The 15,541-nt window shown below is 41.2% G+C and overlaps 1 protein-coding gene across 2 annotated transcripts; it reads right to left on the bottom strand.

Annotated features, from left to right (window-relative positions):
* Nucleotides 1-293: 293 nt before the first annotated feature.
* Nucleotides 294-14,307, bottom strand: Nepro (nucleolus and neural progenitor protein). 2 transcript variants are annotated; one of them, XM_055624973.1, is made up of 9 exons: nucleotides 14,118-14,307; nucleotides 11,748-11,902; nucleotides 9,136-9,215; nucleotides 8,717-8,848; nucleotides 7,842-7,919; nucleotides 5,320-5,684; nucleotides 4,931-4,992; nucleotides 2,312-2,571; nucleotides 294-914 (listed from the first exon to the last, which is right to left on the bottom strand). In XM_055624973.1, the coding sequence occupies exons 1-9, from the start codon at nucleotides 14,221-14,223 to the stop codon at nucleotides 467-469; spliced, it is 1,686 nt and encodes a 561-aa protein (XP_055480948.1). In that variant the 5' UTR covers nucleotides 14,224-14,307; the 3' UTR covers nucleotides 294-466. The 2 variants fall into 2 exon arrangements, with proteins under 2 accessions (XP_055480948.1, XP_055480949.1); XM_055624974.1 differs by lacking the exon at nucleotides 11,748-11,902 and having other exon boundaries at nucleotides 14,118-14,184.
* Between the last annotated feature and the right edge of the window lie 1,234 nt (nucleotides 14,308-15,541).

The raw sequence follows: 15,541 nt of genomic DNA, 5'->3' as shown, positions 1-15,541 counted from the left end.
CCTGACATCCACACACACACAAAATGTAAAAACTTTAGAAAGGGAATGGGGCCAGTGAGACCAAGTGACCCTTTATGGTACGTCTTTGCTTCTCTCCAATCTTGCTGTTTAACTTCAGATATATAAGATTTTGCTAACTCATTCAGATTTTAACTCCCTAGAGAGAATAAAATCATCTCATTTTCAAAAACTTGCTTGTTTCAGTTGAGAAGGATGTGTTCCTCAGGGTAGACTCTGATAGACTGTTCATATTTTAATACACCACACGGTCAAAGCCAATACACACTATCTGATTAACTTACACAAAGGTGCTGTGAATGTTTATTGAGCTGGTGTGCGCTCCTGCAGACTCCTGCACAGAAGCAGCTCCCAGCCCAAGCAGTGTTTCCAGCTCTTAGCAGTCCCGCCTAAAACAGAACACTGAGCCAGCTTTTGTTAACTGCTCAGAACTTTCACATAGGTACATCTACACTCCCATCAAAGCGAAAATATCATCAATGTCATCTGCCTCCTTAGCACTTTCTGGTGCATTATCTATCTGTCTCTTCATCCACAAGCCAGTTTCATTTCCACTGCCCCCTGTAGGATTCCTATGGATCCCCAGCTCCTTTTTTTTTAGGCCAGGCTTTGAAAGTCTTCTCAAGACCTGCTTTCTGTTAGGACAGATATCTGACCTCTGAACTGTCCCACCTGAGTGTCTGCACTTAGCACTGGTGCCCCCAGTGCTCTTCAGAGTCCCTTCAGGGACCTGCTGGGCTTCCTTTAAAAAAGTTGACTGCAACTTTCTCTGCGGTTTTCTTTGTCTCGATAAAACTTTATGCTTTGATCTTCTTTGTCTGGGAGGATGCTTTGAAGTGCCTCGAAGAAGGCAGTTGCAAAGAGATGTTTTCATGCACTGTAACTTCTTTGGCAAACTAAAGGACAAAAGAAAAAAAATCTCAGTTATGATGCTAAAAAGTTCTCAAGCACTGTCTCCACCAATTTCCAATGGAAAAGTACACAATTTATTACAAGTCCTAGCCTTGTATATATGTATAACCTCAAACACAAAATAAGGAAATGGGAGTTTCAACCCAAGAGCCTAATTCCCTCTCTGATTCAGGATGCAGGCAGATTTGCCTCCATTTTGCCCTCAACTCTCAAAACTGCCTAGTGAGGTCACAAATGGTGTGAGCTTGCTCACAATGGGGAGCCATGGCCTTTCCCTCATCCTGATAATCTGTTCCTGGGGTAAACGAGTGGAAATGGCAAAATATCACAAATGAAAAGCTCTGCGTGTGTCATAATCTGCTGGCTACATTCATGTTGTAGCAGGAAGTGAACAGAAAAAAGGATAAAGTGCAGAGGGGCCTTCTGGCGGAGACAAACTGACAGCTGTGAGGTGACCTGAGTGCATACCCTTCAAGCTTACAATCAGGACTCAGCTGATGAGACTAGGCATTTGCCTCGCTACCTCACAGTTTATCACTGTTGGTAAAGATTAACAAAGGTCTTTGTGCCTTACCCAAATCCCTTTGTTCTTACTTTAAAAAAATATATAGTCATTTTAGAATACCCTACATAATAAGCAATTCATTATCCCTGTTTCCTAGCCATGACCAGAAGCAGTGACTTTTCATTGGGTAAAAGTGGGTGCATCTCAGTAGAAACAAAATCAAGAATCAGACGACCTGAACTGAGTTCTAGATCTCCAGTTCCAATATCTTGAGCAAAACTATCTCTCCATGTATAAAACAGGAATAACATTGTCTACCTTCCAGATTACTATGGACATTAAATGTTTTACAAAATGTACTACAGAAAAAATGTATTAATGAAACAGCAATAGGACATTATGGTCACTATAACTTTGGGAAGTAGAGACCATTTTAACCAATAAACCTGCTTGTCACCCCTCTTGCTAACCATCATTATAATTTGTTCCCTCACTATTCTGAACTGTTCCATCTGAATGTAAAAACCACAATAACCTGAATACATCAGTGTGACAATCTGGCTGCTATAAGCATCTACAGAAGGAACAACCCATTGCTGTTGGCCTGGGCTTTCAATACAATAGGCACTCTCTTAATGCTTTCTGAAATGAGCCGGTGAGAATAATGCAGCATAAATTAGTAAATCCAGATAACTGTTAGTTCACTTTCTTCTTCCCGACACAACTGTCCAGACTTAACATTAGCAACACATGAAACTGTAGAGTAGGTCTTATTTTAGCACCCCAAGGGCTGCTAGATATCCCATTTTAAACTAGGGAGATAATGTGCAGGTGTACACTTTAATGAAAAGGGGAAGGAGTTTTTAATATAATTACCTGTGCCCTTGAGCTTCCACATGTCTAAGTCTGTTACTCTTAAGAAGTTTGTTGCCCAGATAGGTGGCCTGAGCCTTGAGCTTTTTTTTCCGTGACCACACAATTGCCATTTGGATTTCTTCAGAAAGTTGGGTGAAAGTCTTGGTCACTTGGATTCTTTGCACAATACTGTTAGCCCAGTGAGTTCTTCTCAGTTTCTGACAGGGATGTTTGGTTGCCTTTGTTGTGGACTGAGAATATTTAAAGTCATAGTTGGTCTCCTGAAATGTAAAAAGGTGAGGAAAAATAAATTGAAAACAGTAGTGACTTGTAAATAAAGGACAAGAGTTTTGAAAGCTGATTCATTTTTAAAAACTTTTTAAATAAGTTCATTTGAAAGGAAACTTAATCCTTTTCATCTATTCTACTAACACTACTTTTTACCCCTCTACAAAGTTAAATACTTCACATATCCCCCTTTATATTTCATGTGCACAGGAAACCCGAGATAAATACTCTGACATATATGTAACGTGTACAATAAAACATTAAATAGTAGTCAAGTCTAATGATGAGGGGGAAAAAATCACAAGTCTTTTATAATGACATCACTGAGCTACCTTGATTTCTTGTTTATTAGGGAGGTTATTTTTATTGACTTTATTTTCTTTACTGTAGACTGAACTTAGGACCCTTGTACATACTTTGCAAGTGGCCTATATCCCCAGCCCTTTGGTTTTTGTTTTGTTTTGTTTTAATTCTGGGACAAGGCTTCAACAACTTACCCAGGCTGATTTAAACTCACTCTAGTTCAGAGAGGATTTGAATTTGCCATTTGAGGCTCCTGCCTCAGCCTCCTGAGTAGTGAGGATAACAGGCCTGACTTGACTACATTTATTTTTCACTTATTTCTATGCCCCAGGAACAATCCTCAAGATAGGTCATAAATGCTACTGAAAACATGAAGTCAGGCAACCCTGGAAAGCACCCAGCATGTTAGACAGGTCAGTCAGTCAGTGGCTAGGATAAAGTGACTAAGTGTGCACACTCTGACCTTGCACCACTTTCAAGAAAGCATCTTTGCTCCAGTCCTTTCTACAATAAGTTACTTTGGATTTTACTAGCTTTTTCTACATTATGAAAATTACACCACCTGCCAAGTCTACCTATCCTCCATCGAAAGCCTACTTTATTTCCAAATTTGTGGTGGTGCACACCTTTAATCCCAGCGCTCAGGAAACAGAGGCAGATGGGTCTCTATGAGGTCAGCCTGTTGGTGTACATGATGAGTTCCAGGCCAGCCAGGGATGCATAGTAAGACCCTGTCAAATAAATAAGTAAATAAATATTCTCACACTCAACAGGAACCTAAAGAAGTTATTATGAACTTGAAGACTAGTATTTTTTTATGATCAATAATTTGCTCTAAAAACAAGCTGAGCATTTGAATGCCAATTACTAATAATATGAGAGCAATTACTCTTGATTAAGGAGGATGCTAACCAACCAGAACCAGCCCAGCTCCCTACAAACTGGCTCTGCAGAGGTGGTAAGGCCCATACACACCACGGTTCTTGACACCAGAACTGAAAGATTTTTCTCTGGGACTGCTATAACAAGCAGTCATGTAGCCTGCACTCAAACCTGACACCTATCAATTCACTACGTGTCTTGGATAACTTTTGAGACTTTCTATGCCTCAGTTTACACCTTTGAACTTTGAAAGCAGTAACACAAGCATCTCTCTCATGGGCCTTTTTTGAGGATTATGGAAGTTAATACACAAAGCATTTAAGATAGTACAGGTGCTTAAAGGATCTGCTATTATTCTTCCTCCTTCTGAACTCATGAAATAGGCAAGATAAAAATGCAAGAGGCCATCTGCATTAAAAAGTTCAATAAAGAACTATGGGTTCTTTCTTAGAAATGACTAAGAGTCCTTAAATAAAATAGAATAACCCATAAAGGAAACCAGACAAAGGGTAAGAAAAGTCAAGCAGTTACAGGGTGGCGGGAGACACTAATATACTTATCAGTCATCAAGTCCATAACATTTTCTGACACTAATAAAAGGTATCATGTTAAAGCTTGAACCCCCAAAAGAATGACTGGCGACTCATGACAAATGAGGAGGAAGAGAAAAATAATGACTGTTACTAACAAAATCTGCCATTAACTATATGTTCACCATACTCAAGACTCTACCTAACACTTTACATATACTGAAACTAGCCCACACTTATGAGGTGCATGGAGTGGAAAAGGGAGGTATAATGAGGTCAGGGAACACACAGCTAATACAAAGTGGGGCCACTATGAAGTGGGACCACTCTAAGTCCGTGCTCTTCACTGCTCATCATCCATACTTAAGGTAGAACATGTAGTTACTTTAAAAAAAAAAAAAACCCACAGAAATGCCTACTAACAAGCTTCTGAACACCTTCCATTAAGTGGAGTAACTCGGACCATTAAAAACCCTGCCTCAAAAAAACAAAACAAAACAAAAAAAAACCTGTGTCATTCATTCAACAGCACACACTGAGAATTAGGAGTGCAACCAAGCTTATCGGAGCAAAGTCCACCTCCCTCCTCACTGAGGAGCTTCCTCTAAACTTGGCAGAAGTGTTAAACCAGACAGACCTGAGCAGCTTTATTTCGAAGCCTCGTGCAGAGAGCCCGCACGTCAAATCCCGAAGGCTGTTCTGTGGAATTAAAAGAAAAGAAAAACTCAGCCACATTACTTTCAAACCTCCAGCAAATACTAACTAGATGACATTTCCTGCCAAGTCACTACAAAAGAGAATCAAGCAAAGGACCAGAAAGGAACTAGAAGGAAGGCTTTGAAAATGGGTAATATTCATACCTCCCTAAATATAATCAGTGTGGCTTAACAAGTGAGATTCTGAATTTCTTTCTACACAATGCATGACTGTATCATGCTTTCAAAGGCTTATAATAAAGTATTAAAGAAAGAAAAAATAATAAATGTAAAAGAAAGGAGGAAATGATGTGCTTATCCAAGAACTCACCTTTTTTGGTCTTTTTACTCATTTTCACTGGCTGTCCCAGGTCCACACTACTCTGTAGGTTGCTTTTCATTTGTTGAGATGTTTTGGAAATTCTATCTACAGTGTCTTCATTGATCTTTGGTAGTTGTTCTTTCATTAAAAATAGTTTGTTTAGCAACTTAGTTACTCCTTTAGTGGCAAAAGCTGCAGGCGTTTTTCTATTAAAGACTTCAAGGTAAGGGGGACCTAGAAAGTCAGTGATGTCAGAGGGAAAGGCAAAATCTTTGAAGTAAGGCATGGGCTGAATCCTGGAGACCTCCTGAAACAATCCAAACAATGGTTCATATAAGGAAATCAGCCTCCTTAAAAGTCCTTTATGAAGAACCCTAGAAAGAAACAGAAGCTCATGAATTAGCTAGTAATACAGTCTGCAGATTTATATAATAAAGATTCAAAACTGAAAATAAACAGCTATCAGGCTCTGCCATTTAAGTTAAACAAAACAGAACAAAATGCCTTAGGTATGTATTTGCAAGATGTCAGATTAATCCACCCAAAACACAAAAACCCAAGCATGAAACGCTACTCAGAACCAAAACTTCCTGAAGAGATGTGTACATAAAAAGCCTATGGGTATTTTATCTAGATGAGATTTTAGGTACATTTTAAGTTCTTTACATTTTTCTATTTTCTGGATTCTAAGCATTAACCATTGTTTTAATCCATAAAATATAAAGCCCTTTTCATTTTAGAAACTAGCAAAAGTTTAAAAAAATTTTCAAATAATATTTAATATACACCTACAATTCTAGCACTTGGGAGGCTAAGGTAAGAGAATCATGAATTCAGAGCTAACCTGGGCTACAGTGAAATCCTGTCTTAAATTTTCTTTTAATAAAGTAATACTAGTAATTCAAATGCTATTACTTCTGATTAAAAATAAGTAGAATAAACTGCTGGAAACAGATGTGAAGACCCACATCCAAGCATTAGGCAGAGCTTGGGGGAATCCTTAAGAGGGAGAGAAAGGACTGTGGAGCCAGAGGGGTCAAGGACACCATAAGAATATTTACAGAATAAACTAACCTAGGCTCATAGGAGCTCAAGCGACTGAACCGCCAACCAAAGAGCATGCATAGGGCTGACCTAGGCCCTCTGCACATATATTATAGTTGTATAGCTTGGCCTTCTCGTGGGACTCCTAACAGTGGGAGCAGGGGCTGTCTCTGACTCTCCTGCCTGTTTCTGGGTTGCCTCCTCCAGCCTTAACAGAAGAGGTGCCTAGTCTTACTGCAACTTGATATGCTGTGGCTGGCTGACATACTTAGAAGGCCTGCCCTTTCCTGAAGCGGGAGTGGTTGGGAGGAGAGGAGAGGAAAGGAAAAGGGGAAACTGCAGTTGGGATGTAAAAAAAATAATAATTAAAAAAAAAGAAAAAAAATGATTGAAAATACAAATGACACAGATGTAGTCCATGGCAGTTCAGTGTCCAAGTGGGTTACATAGTAATGGGAAGAGGGACTGCCTCTGACATAATCTGATTGGCCTGTTCTTTGATCACCTCCCCCTGAGGGGAGAGCAGCCTTACCAGGCCACAGAAGATGACAATGCAGCCACTTTTGATGAGATCTGATAGACTAAGATCAGAAGGAAGGAGAGGAGGATCTCCCCTATCAGTGGACTTGGGGAGGGGCATGTGCGAAGAAGGGGGAGGGAAGGTAGGACTGGGAGGGGAGGGGGGGCTTTTGGGGGGATACAAAATGAATAAACTGTAATTAATAACAAAAAGTTTAAAAAAAATGAAAATACAAATGAGATATCTGGGTGAGGACATCAAAGCAAAGTTTATGTTTGAAGGTACAATCTTCTGGGTTTGTTTTTGTTGTTTTGATAGTTTTGCTACATTCAAATCAGAGCTAATGATCTAATCTGTTTCTAGATATCCATCAAACCATTTTATGCACACACACAAGAAAATGCCTTTCTTTAGTTTGAAGGTATTACTAATGTTATTTATATTAACCAAATACGTCTCAAAAGGAACAGCAAGTCAGGCAGAAAAATCTAGAGCACACAAGGAAAGCCAACTTGTATTTCTAATTATTATTAAAATTAGAAACCAAAAAAAATAAAAAAAAAAATTAGAAACCAGTTGTCACAAAAAAAAAAAAAAAAAAAAAAAAACATGGCCAGCCCAGAAACAGCTTTTTCAAAAGCCTACTACAATATTACTACTGCAGTATTACTAATAATAACAATAACCATTATTATTATTATTACTATTATTATAGTTCAAAGGTCCTAGGAATTCACACTCTGAGCTCCTCAATGTCAATCTGATTGTGTGGTTTCAGAGGCAAAGCCCACACCACTGACATAACCACTAGCACTCAGCTTACAGTCTGCAAATCAACTGTTCGGGAAGAAAGGGAAGCCCAGCCTTCAGATCCCAGGGCCAACAGTGGGAAACGAAACTGTGTGAATACTAATAACAAACCTGGGTCATGTAAAAAGGAAACACAAATATAGAAATGTGAACATACCATAACCTGCTTACCAGCCCAACCATCACTAGGTTCAAAATAATGAATTCCTGCAACCCCAAGTGCTTCACAGTCAATCTGAACAATCAGTTTAAGGTGAAAATTCAAAATCAAAGGAATTTGGGATTTGTAAGTAACAATTATGGAAGAAATAAACTGGAAGTAAAAACCTTGAAAGTATTAAAGCACTAACATGGCAATAAAGTCACATTACACTAAAAGCAGAAATACCCATTCTACTGGAGCTCCTATCATTACAGTCAGTGTCTGAAAGGAAGAAATGGTAATGGTCAAGCTCTTAGAATACATGCTAGATAGAGACATAGAGTCTCTGGCACCGGCCACAACAGCCATTGCTGGAAGAGGAGCCAAAAGGCAAAGCATTAAGAATTCTCACAGGGGCTAGAGAGATGGCTCAGCAGGTAAGAGCAATGGCTGCTTTTCCAGAGGTCCTAAGTTCAGTTCCCAGCAACCACATGGTGGCTAACAACCATCTGTGATACAATCAGATGTCCTCTTCTGGTGTACATGAAGACAACATACTCATACACATAAAAACATACAAATAAACCTTTGGGCTTGAGAGATGGCTCAGTGGTTAAGAAGCCTGACTGGTCTTCCCAAGGACCCAGGTTCAATTCCCAGTACCCACATGGCAGCTTACAATTGTCTATAACTCTAGTTTTAGGGGATCTGACACCCTCATACAGATACACATATAAGCAAAACACTGAGGCACAATAAAAATAAATAAACCTTTAAAATAAAAAAAGAATTCCCACAGGTTACACTGCCTTAGAGCACAGCTCTCCAGCAGAAGCTCCAGGTACCCACAGCCCCCATTCAGAAGAAGGCGTTCCCACAGTCAAGGATACAGGAATGCCTTGCAGCAGCAGTCCAGCAAGCGCAGCAACAACTTGCAGCCCCCCAAGACTTTCATCAGCGCTACCTCCACCACCGGCTGGCTGGGGACGACACGGTTTTTGGTAGCTCCAGGCTGAGTTTCACTTGACAAAAACAGAAAAGGACATACTTTCATTTTTAAACACAGCATTTCTACAGCGGTACTCAAGAGAAGACTCAGCCTGACGTGGTTACGCCCGGTAGCACCCCACCGTTCTTTCACTGTAACCTGCTGTGAGCCTGTTTCAGTGCCCCACCAGCCCCACCCTCTCCCCGCAGTCAACAGGCTTCCCTTATTAAAACAATGTGCACATCTTGGCATAGTTGATTATACCACAGCACCAAGCAGAGAATACAAAGGGTGCTCCTGACAAAGCGATGGGCCACCTACCTGGCAGACAACAACTCTGACAGGTCTTCAACGGAGTCCTCCAAATGCATGTTTTTCAAACGCTTTAAGCACTGTTCTACCTGGAGGAGAAGCAGCTTAAATTAGGATGTGAATAATACAACACCAGGATACGACCAAGAATGCAAAGAAAGCAAACTTTCACCGTATGGAGATCGGCCAAGACCTTCTCATTTAAGGGCAAGGAAACCCAAATCCCAGAACAACTGCTTCTGCTTATGACGATGGAATTTAACCAACCCAATAAATTTCTCAATTCAAGAAAATTACCAGTTGCCAAGTGTACTCAATGCTATAAAGTGACCAAAATAAACATTAAGTCTCAATATTATAATTTGTCGAGGGAACATATCTACAGCTGTGAGCCTAGTAAAACAGAAAAGCAAATTCCTAACTGTTTCAGCAGTCTGTAAGCAGAAATGAAGAAAGTGACTTAGTCACAGAACTACACTGAACACCTACGATAGAAAAGGTATGCTAGCAGATAACATGGTATATGATACATCCCAATTTCTAGTAATATAGATGTTGAGGATTGGTCTGGGGCTAAAATGCTAAATTCTGAGCCTCAAATCTAGCTGCAGTCTTCACAAGTGCATTCTCACATACACTGAACAGTGTTGTGTAAACTTTGCTCCCCAATTATCCTGGATTGGTTAATTTAAAAAAAAAAAAAAAAAAGGCTGGGCAGAAGAGAGGTTGGCAGGGCAGCAGTTCCTGGGCATGGGGTCTCAGACAGGGACTATGAAGGCCAAAGAGGAGAAGAAAGAAGATGGAAAGAGAGGAGGTGGTCTGACGGATCTGCTGATCCAGCCCAGACAAAACAAATATTGGCAAGTAACTTGGGGCATGTGGCTGGGGAGTAACAGAGTAGTTTAGAAAATTAGTATGAATCGTTCCTGCTCAGTTACAGTGCTTAAGCGTGGTAAGTAAATCAACAGGTCTCTGTCTCAATCGTTTGGGAGCTAGCTGGGTTAGGAAAGCACTCGAGATTTAATTAATTTTCTATAATAAATAACATAAAGTACTTAACTAAATGCTAAAATAGATATGTTTCATTTAAAATTGCAATCCCAGCCAGGGGTGAGCCTTTAATCCGAGCAATCGGGAGGCTGAGGCAGGCAGATCTCTGAGGTCCAGCATGATCTACAGCGCAAGTTTCAGGACAGCCAGGGCTACACAGAAAAATTCTGTCTCAAAAAAACAAAACCAAAAATAACTGTAGTCTCCCCTTCTCTGTTTTTCCCTATAGCACTTCTTAGCAGCTGGCATACCAATTATTGACTGACTGGCTGGCTGACTATCCTTTCCTCTAAGCTATACTATAAACTTTCCATGAACAAAATAACTTGTCCATTTTGTTCACCTGTGTAATCCAGTTCTTACAACATGAGTTAGTAGTTTCTCATTGTGGGAGAGGGGGAAGGCCATATTATCTTTTTTTTTTAATTTCTAAGTCCGGACACCATCTTTTAAGATATTGACAGTTCAAGACAGTTATATACTTGGAAAATAGTGAGTAAACTATGGTTTAGGGGAGGGGAAGAGAGAAAGGGAAAGAAAACAGTTAAGAACATCAGCAAGGAAGTCAGTAAACAAGCTTGTTCTTGGATTAGAAGACCTCGGTAAAAAGTGCCCTAGAGAAGAAAATTTAGGGAAAGACCATAATGCTCTTTGATGAGGGGATCTTCATCCCTTGGACCTTAAGCAATGGAGTATAGCTAAACAGAAAGCATGATTCTGAAGTGAGAAACAGTCCTTTTCACTGTTGTATATTCAACACAGTGTCAACAGAGAACTTTATGAAAACTAAATATTGGAAAGATGGCTCTGTCACAATGTGAGTAGAACACTGAGCTTTGAAAGGGTACTCGCAGAATTAGCAAAGTGAATACAAGAATGGTACATACAGAACATAGCTGCAGAAGCTCTCTGCCATGTTGCAGTCTTAGTACTGGAGCTGATTTCCTTTCACAAGATTTCCTTAATCTCTAAAAATTACATGAAATCACTCTATACCACAACTTACTGTAAGCCCACTCACACCAACACACTGCTGATTAGATTATGACTCCAAAGAAGTAAACCACAATACCAAACCACAACTGTTTTCTTTTTTAAGACTTTAGGGTTTAAATTAGTTTACTCTTGAACTAGACAAAGGCATTGTTAAAAGAGCCAAAACATGGTGAAAATTAAACAGGAAAGAATCAAAATACACTTTTTTGTTTGTTCATCTGTCTTATTTTTTGAGACAGGGTCTCTCTACATACCCCTGGCTGTGCTCGATCTCACTACCTAGACCAGGCTAGCCTTAGACTCACAGAGATCCCCTGCTTCTGTCTCTAAGTGCTGGGATTAAAGGCGTGCACCACCACACCCAGCTTTGAAATATACTTCTTGATTATAAATTATGTTTTGAAATGATTTTGGAAAAATAAAAGACTGAAAAAGCTAAGATGTAATTGTATCTTCTAGAGTTAAGAATCAAAATAATGTATGAATTTTCCCTAAATAACAAAATAGTAAGTGGTAGTGTGGTCCTCGTGTTCATTAGTTCCGGGCTCCATGTAGAGCAAAGACCTTCCCCTCACCTGTCTGAGGGCCAAATGTGGCTTGTGGCGGCCCAGTCTGTTGTGATTGCTGTAGAGAACTGAGCATAACACATCGACTTCCACATCTAAGGTCTGGCTCTTGAGTGACTGTGTGACGAGATGGCATCCTTTAATGACAGCTGCAATGCAAACATCTAAAGCAGAGATAGTTGAAACAAGACTCAGTGTGCATCTCTACGTTTACTGCATCATTTGAGAAATACACTGAACGAAATGGTCTGCCTTATTTATTTAAAAAAAAAAAACACAAATCAGCCTCAACTATAATAACATAATGAAAGATTCTAAGAAAGAAATTGGGACATGGCGGCACGTGATCAATAGGAGAACATGTTAAACGGGAATACGTGTATGTCTTTACATCATTTTTTCCCATGACTGTCATAGGAGTACGGTCATCACTTGGTGTATACTTGCACCCCAAATATATAAAAGCTGGGCACAGGTTGAATCTATCTTTAAAACCCTCACTTTGCTCTGAAGGTAGCAACACAGAATGCATAAAGTTACAGCCTTCAAAGGCAAAGGAACTATATTTGGAACCACTTTTTGTAAGAATATATGATACATTCAGCCCTCTGAGTGCCATCTGTGCATTCAACCAACCTCCACTGAATATAGTCCCCTAAAATTCCATCAATAGCAGTCACACTGTATAGGATACCATGTATAATAAAGATGTGTATAGGTCATACTGCAAATACTATCTACCATACCATGTTATAGATACTTGAGCATGTGCACATTTTTTATACGGAAGGATTCCTGGAACCAATCCCTCATGGATATCAATGAGAAACTACATTTAGAAAAGAGACACCACCAGGGCCACCGGAAGCTGTATTATGCAACTAAAAGGGGGTAACAATGTTTCCTAATCTGAACACCAGTAGCTGGAAAGAGGTGTGGTGTGCCACCTTGTGGTTCAAAAAGGAAACACAAGCATTCGAGGTGAAAATGTTCTCCATCCCTACCAACTATCTGGAGAATTTATATCAGCTACCTGGGTGATGAAGAGTTGGTGGATTTCCCATATTATTCTGTTTTTAACATTGTGACTAAAAAGGAACCATAAGGACCTTTAAACTGCATAGGAAAAATAAATGGAAAGATGACTTAAGAGGTTATATTTAACATTAACAAATGTGTTTATTTAATATAACTACTATCAGTTGGCAGTTTTACCAGGCAGTTACAAATGCTTCGTGGTATCACCTCTTTTTTTCCCCCCAATACAGCTAAGAAGTTGGTACTATTTTTATTCCCATTTTTGAGTGGGCTAATACCTCAGTTTTAGAAATAAAATTTCTTAGCTGACAGTCAGCCTCAAAAGACAAAACAGAAACAACCAAAAAAGTTAAAAGAACCAAAAGTACAGCATATCCTGGTAGCTGTGTCTCCTGATCTGAACGATTCTTTGTAGTTAACCATCCTTCAGGCTGCAGGTAGGCTGTTCTCACTACATTAAAAAATAAAACACTCAGGTAATACCTCACACTTCAAAAGACCTCCACCTTAATATTTGCATTTAATATTTTATTACATTTCTTCACTGGTTGAAGGGACATGGCACAGCACTGAGTCCAGTGGAGTCCAGAGAACACATTACTTGGGGGAGTAGGTTCCCGACTTCTACCCGGTGAATCCCGGGAATCAACCCCTAATCTTGCCCCTAAGCATGGGACCATCTTTTCTTCCCACCCACCCAATAGGCTTTTCTAAAAGATCATGGGAAGAAAGTCCTAAAAGAGATCCTGCCCATGATTTGGGAGCGGGTAAATCAAATCACAGAATCCAGTGGATATGCATGAGCCCCTCCACATCATATAAATATAAATCAAAACTCAAAACACAGACCCCACTGAGCTGCCACCTCCACGACTCTTTGGGAGTCCTTGTTTTCTAATGAAACTGCTAAAACTGTCTGAGGACTGAATTTTTTTCTTTTTCTTTTTCCTCCTTGAGAACTCAGAGACCCGAGTGACTCCCGTAAGGGAAAAAACGAGCTCCACTTTAAAGACAAGCCCGAGGTCCTAGGCCGTGATGCTGGGCACTGGGGTGACAGCCCCGATCCCGGGGGACAGCACAGGGTCCCAGGCAGCGTGTGGGAGTTACAAGCTGCACGCGTTAGGCCCTGGCTACCCTGCTGTGACGTTCCAGTCAAGGCAACTCAGCGGCACACAGGCCTCCCAGTCCCGGGTAACCCCACGCCGCGCTGCCCAGGCCGGACCTTCCGGCCGGGGCGCCCCTTCCCGGCGTCCCCCGCGCTCAGGAAGTCCCTCCCTTCCGCACGTGCGCCGGCCCGCCGGCCCCGGGGGGATGCCGAGCCTCCTCGCCCTCCTCACTTACCTAGGGTGGCACTGGGCTCCTGCACCGTGAGTGTGCGGCGGCTGCCCGCCTGGGGGATCCTCACGCGGTTCCACGGCTCCGCCCCGGGCCGCGCCGCAGCGGCCATCTTCAGCGGCGCGGGAGAGCCTGGGAGGGCCGAGCCCGGCGAGACCAGCGTGAGCGGCTCAGACGCGAGGGGACGGGAGGAAGTGAGGGCGGGCCCGAGGTGTGCGGCCCGGCCGGGCCTGGGGCGGGGTCACGGCCCGTTCGAACCTGTGGGAAAGGAGAAATCGGTATTCGTAAATTCCTTGGATTATATCAAATGTGGAAAATTAAAAAAAAAAATAAGTTATCCTCCCTGCCCACAGTGGTATAACAAGCACCTGGGCAGCACATGCAAATCACTAAATTAAAAGCATGGGATTAGAGCCTTAATAGGGTATGTGCCTCTGAGTGTACACGCTCCTGAGAACACCTCCCTCCATTCCTCTCCATCCCCCCCCCCCCCATACACACAGTCTTGGGTGGTTCCAGAGGATCCAATACTCTCTTCTGACTGCCATCAGCACCAGGCAGCAGAATATACATACATAAATATACACACACACACAACCTAGCAAAACTCAGATACTGAATAGAATAATCTTTAAAAAACACCTTAATGTAGCTTCAAAAATTGCTCTCATCAGTACATACTTATTTACACCAAAGGATAGCAAACCATTCCCAAGCATGGGCTTGTCAATCACTTATGGGAACTAAGACAGGAGGGCCCATCATCACCCTCAGCTACTACAATTCTTTTAACTATTTGTTTTACACATTTTAAGTTTTTTTTTCGGGGGTGGGGAGAACTTTACTGCCAAACCATTAGAAAACAACAGATTTCTTGTGAGGATATAGTGTAATCACTGTAATTTCCTGTTTTCTGTTTTAAATTTGGGACAGGGTATTGCAGTAACTCAGTTTGTAACTCAAACTCAAGGAGATCGACTTGCCTTAGTCTCTTTTTTTCCAAAGACTTTACTTTTAATTGTATTATATGTATGTACGGGTGTGAGTAGCTGTACGTGAGTACTGGTGTCCACAGCGCCAGAGGCACTGGATACCCTAGAGCTGAGTTACAGCCAGCTGTGAGCCTCCCTCCTGTCTTAGTTCCCATAGAGGGAGGATAACTTATTTTTTTTTTATTTTCTTTTTTTTTTTTTTTTACATTTTTTCTTTATTAATTACACTTTATTCCCTTTGTATCCCCCTGTGGTTCTCTCTCATCCCAATCCCTTCCTCCACCTCTGCATGCATGCTCCCCCCCAAGTCCACTGATAGGGGAGGTCTTCTTTTCCTTTCTGATCCTAGTCAATTAGGTCTCATCAGGAGTGGCTGCATTGTCTTCTTCTGTGGCCTGGTAATGCTGCTTCCCCCTCAGGGGGAGGTAATTAAAGAGC

The sequence above is a fragment of the Psammomys obesus genome, unplaced genomic scaffold (genome assembly GCF_907164565.1).
Source record: "Psammomys obesus unplaced genomic scaffold, mPsaObe1.curated_primary_1811, whole genome shotgun sequence".
Classification (NCBI taxonomy): Eukaryota; Metazoa; Chordata; class Mammalia; order Rodentia; family Muridae; genus Psammomys; species Psammomys obesus.
Note: the sequence above shows the minus strand (reverse complement) of the source record. Positions and strands in the feature narration are given on the sequence as shown.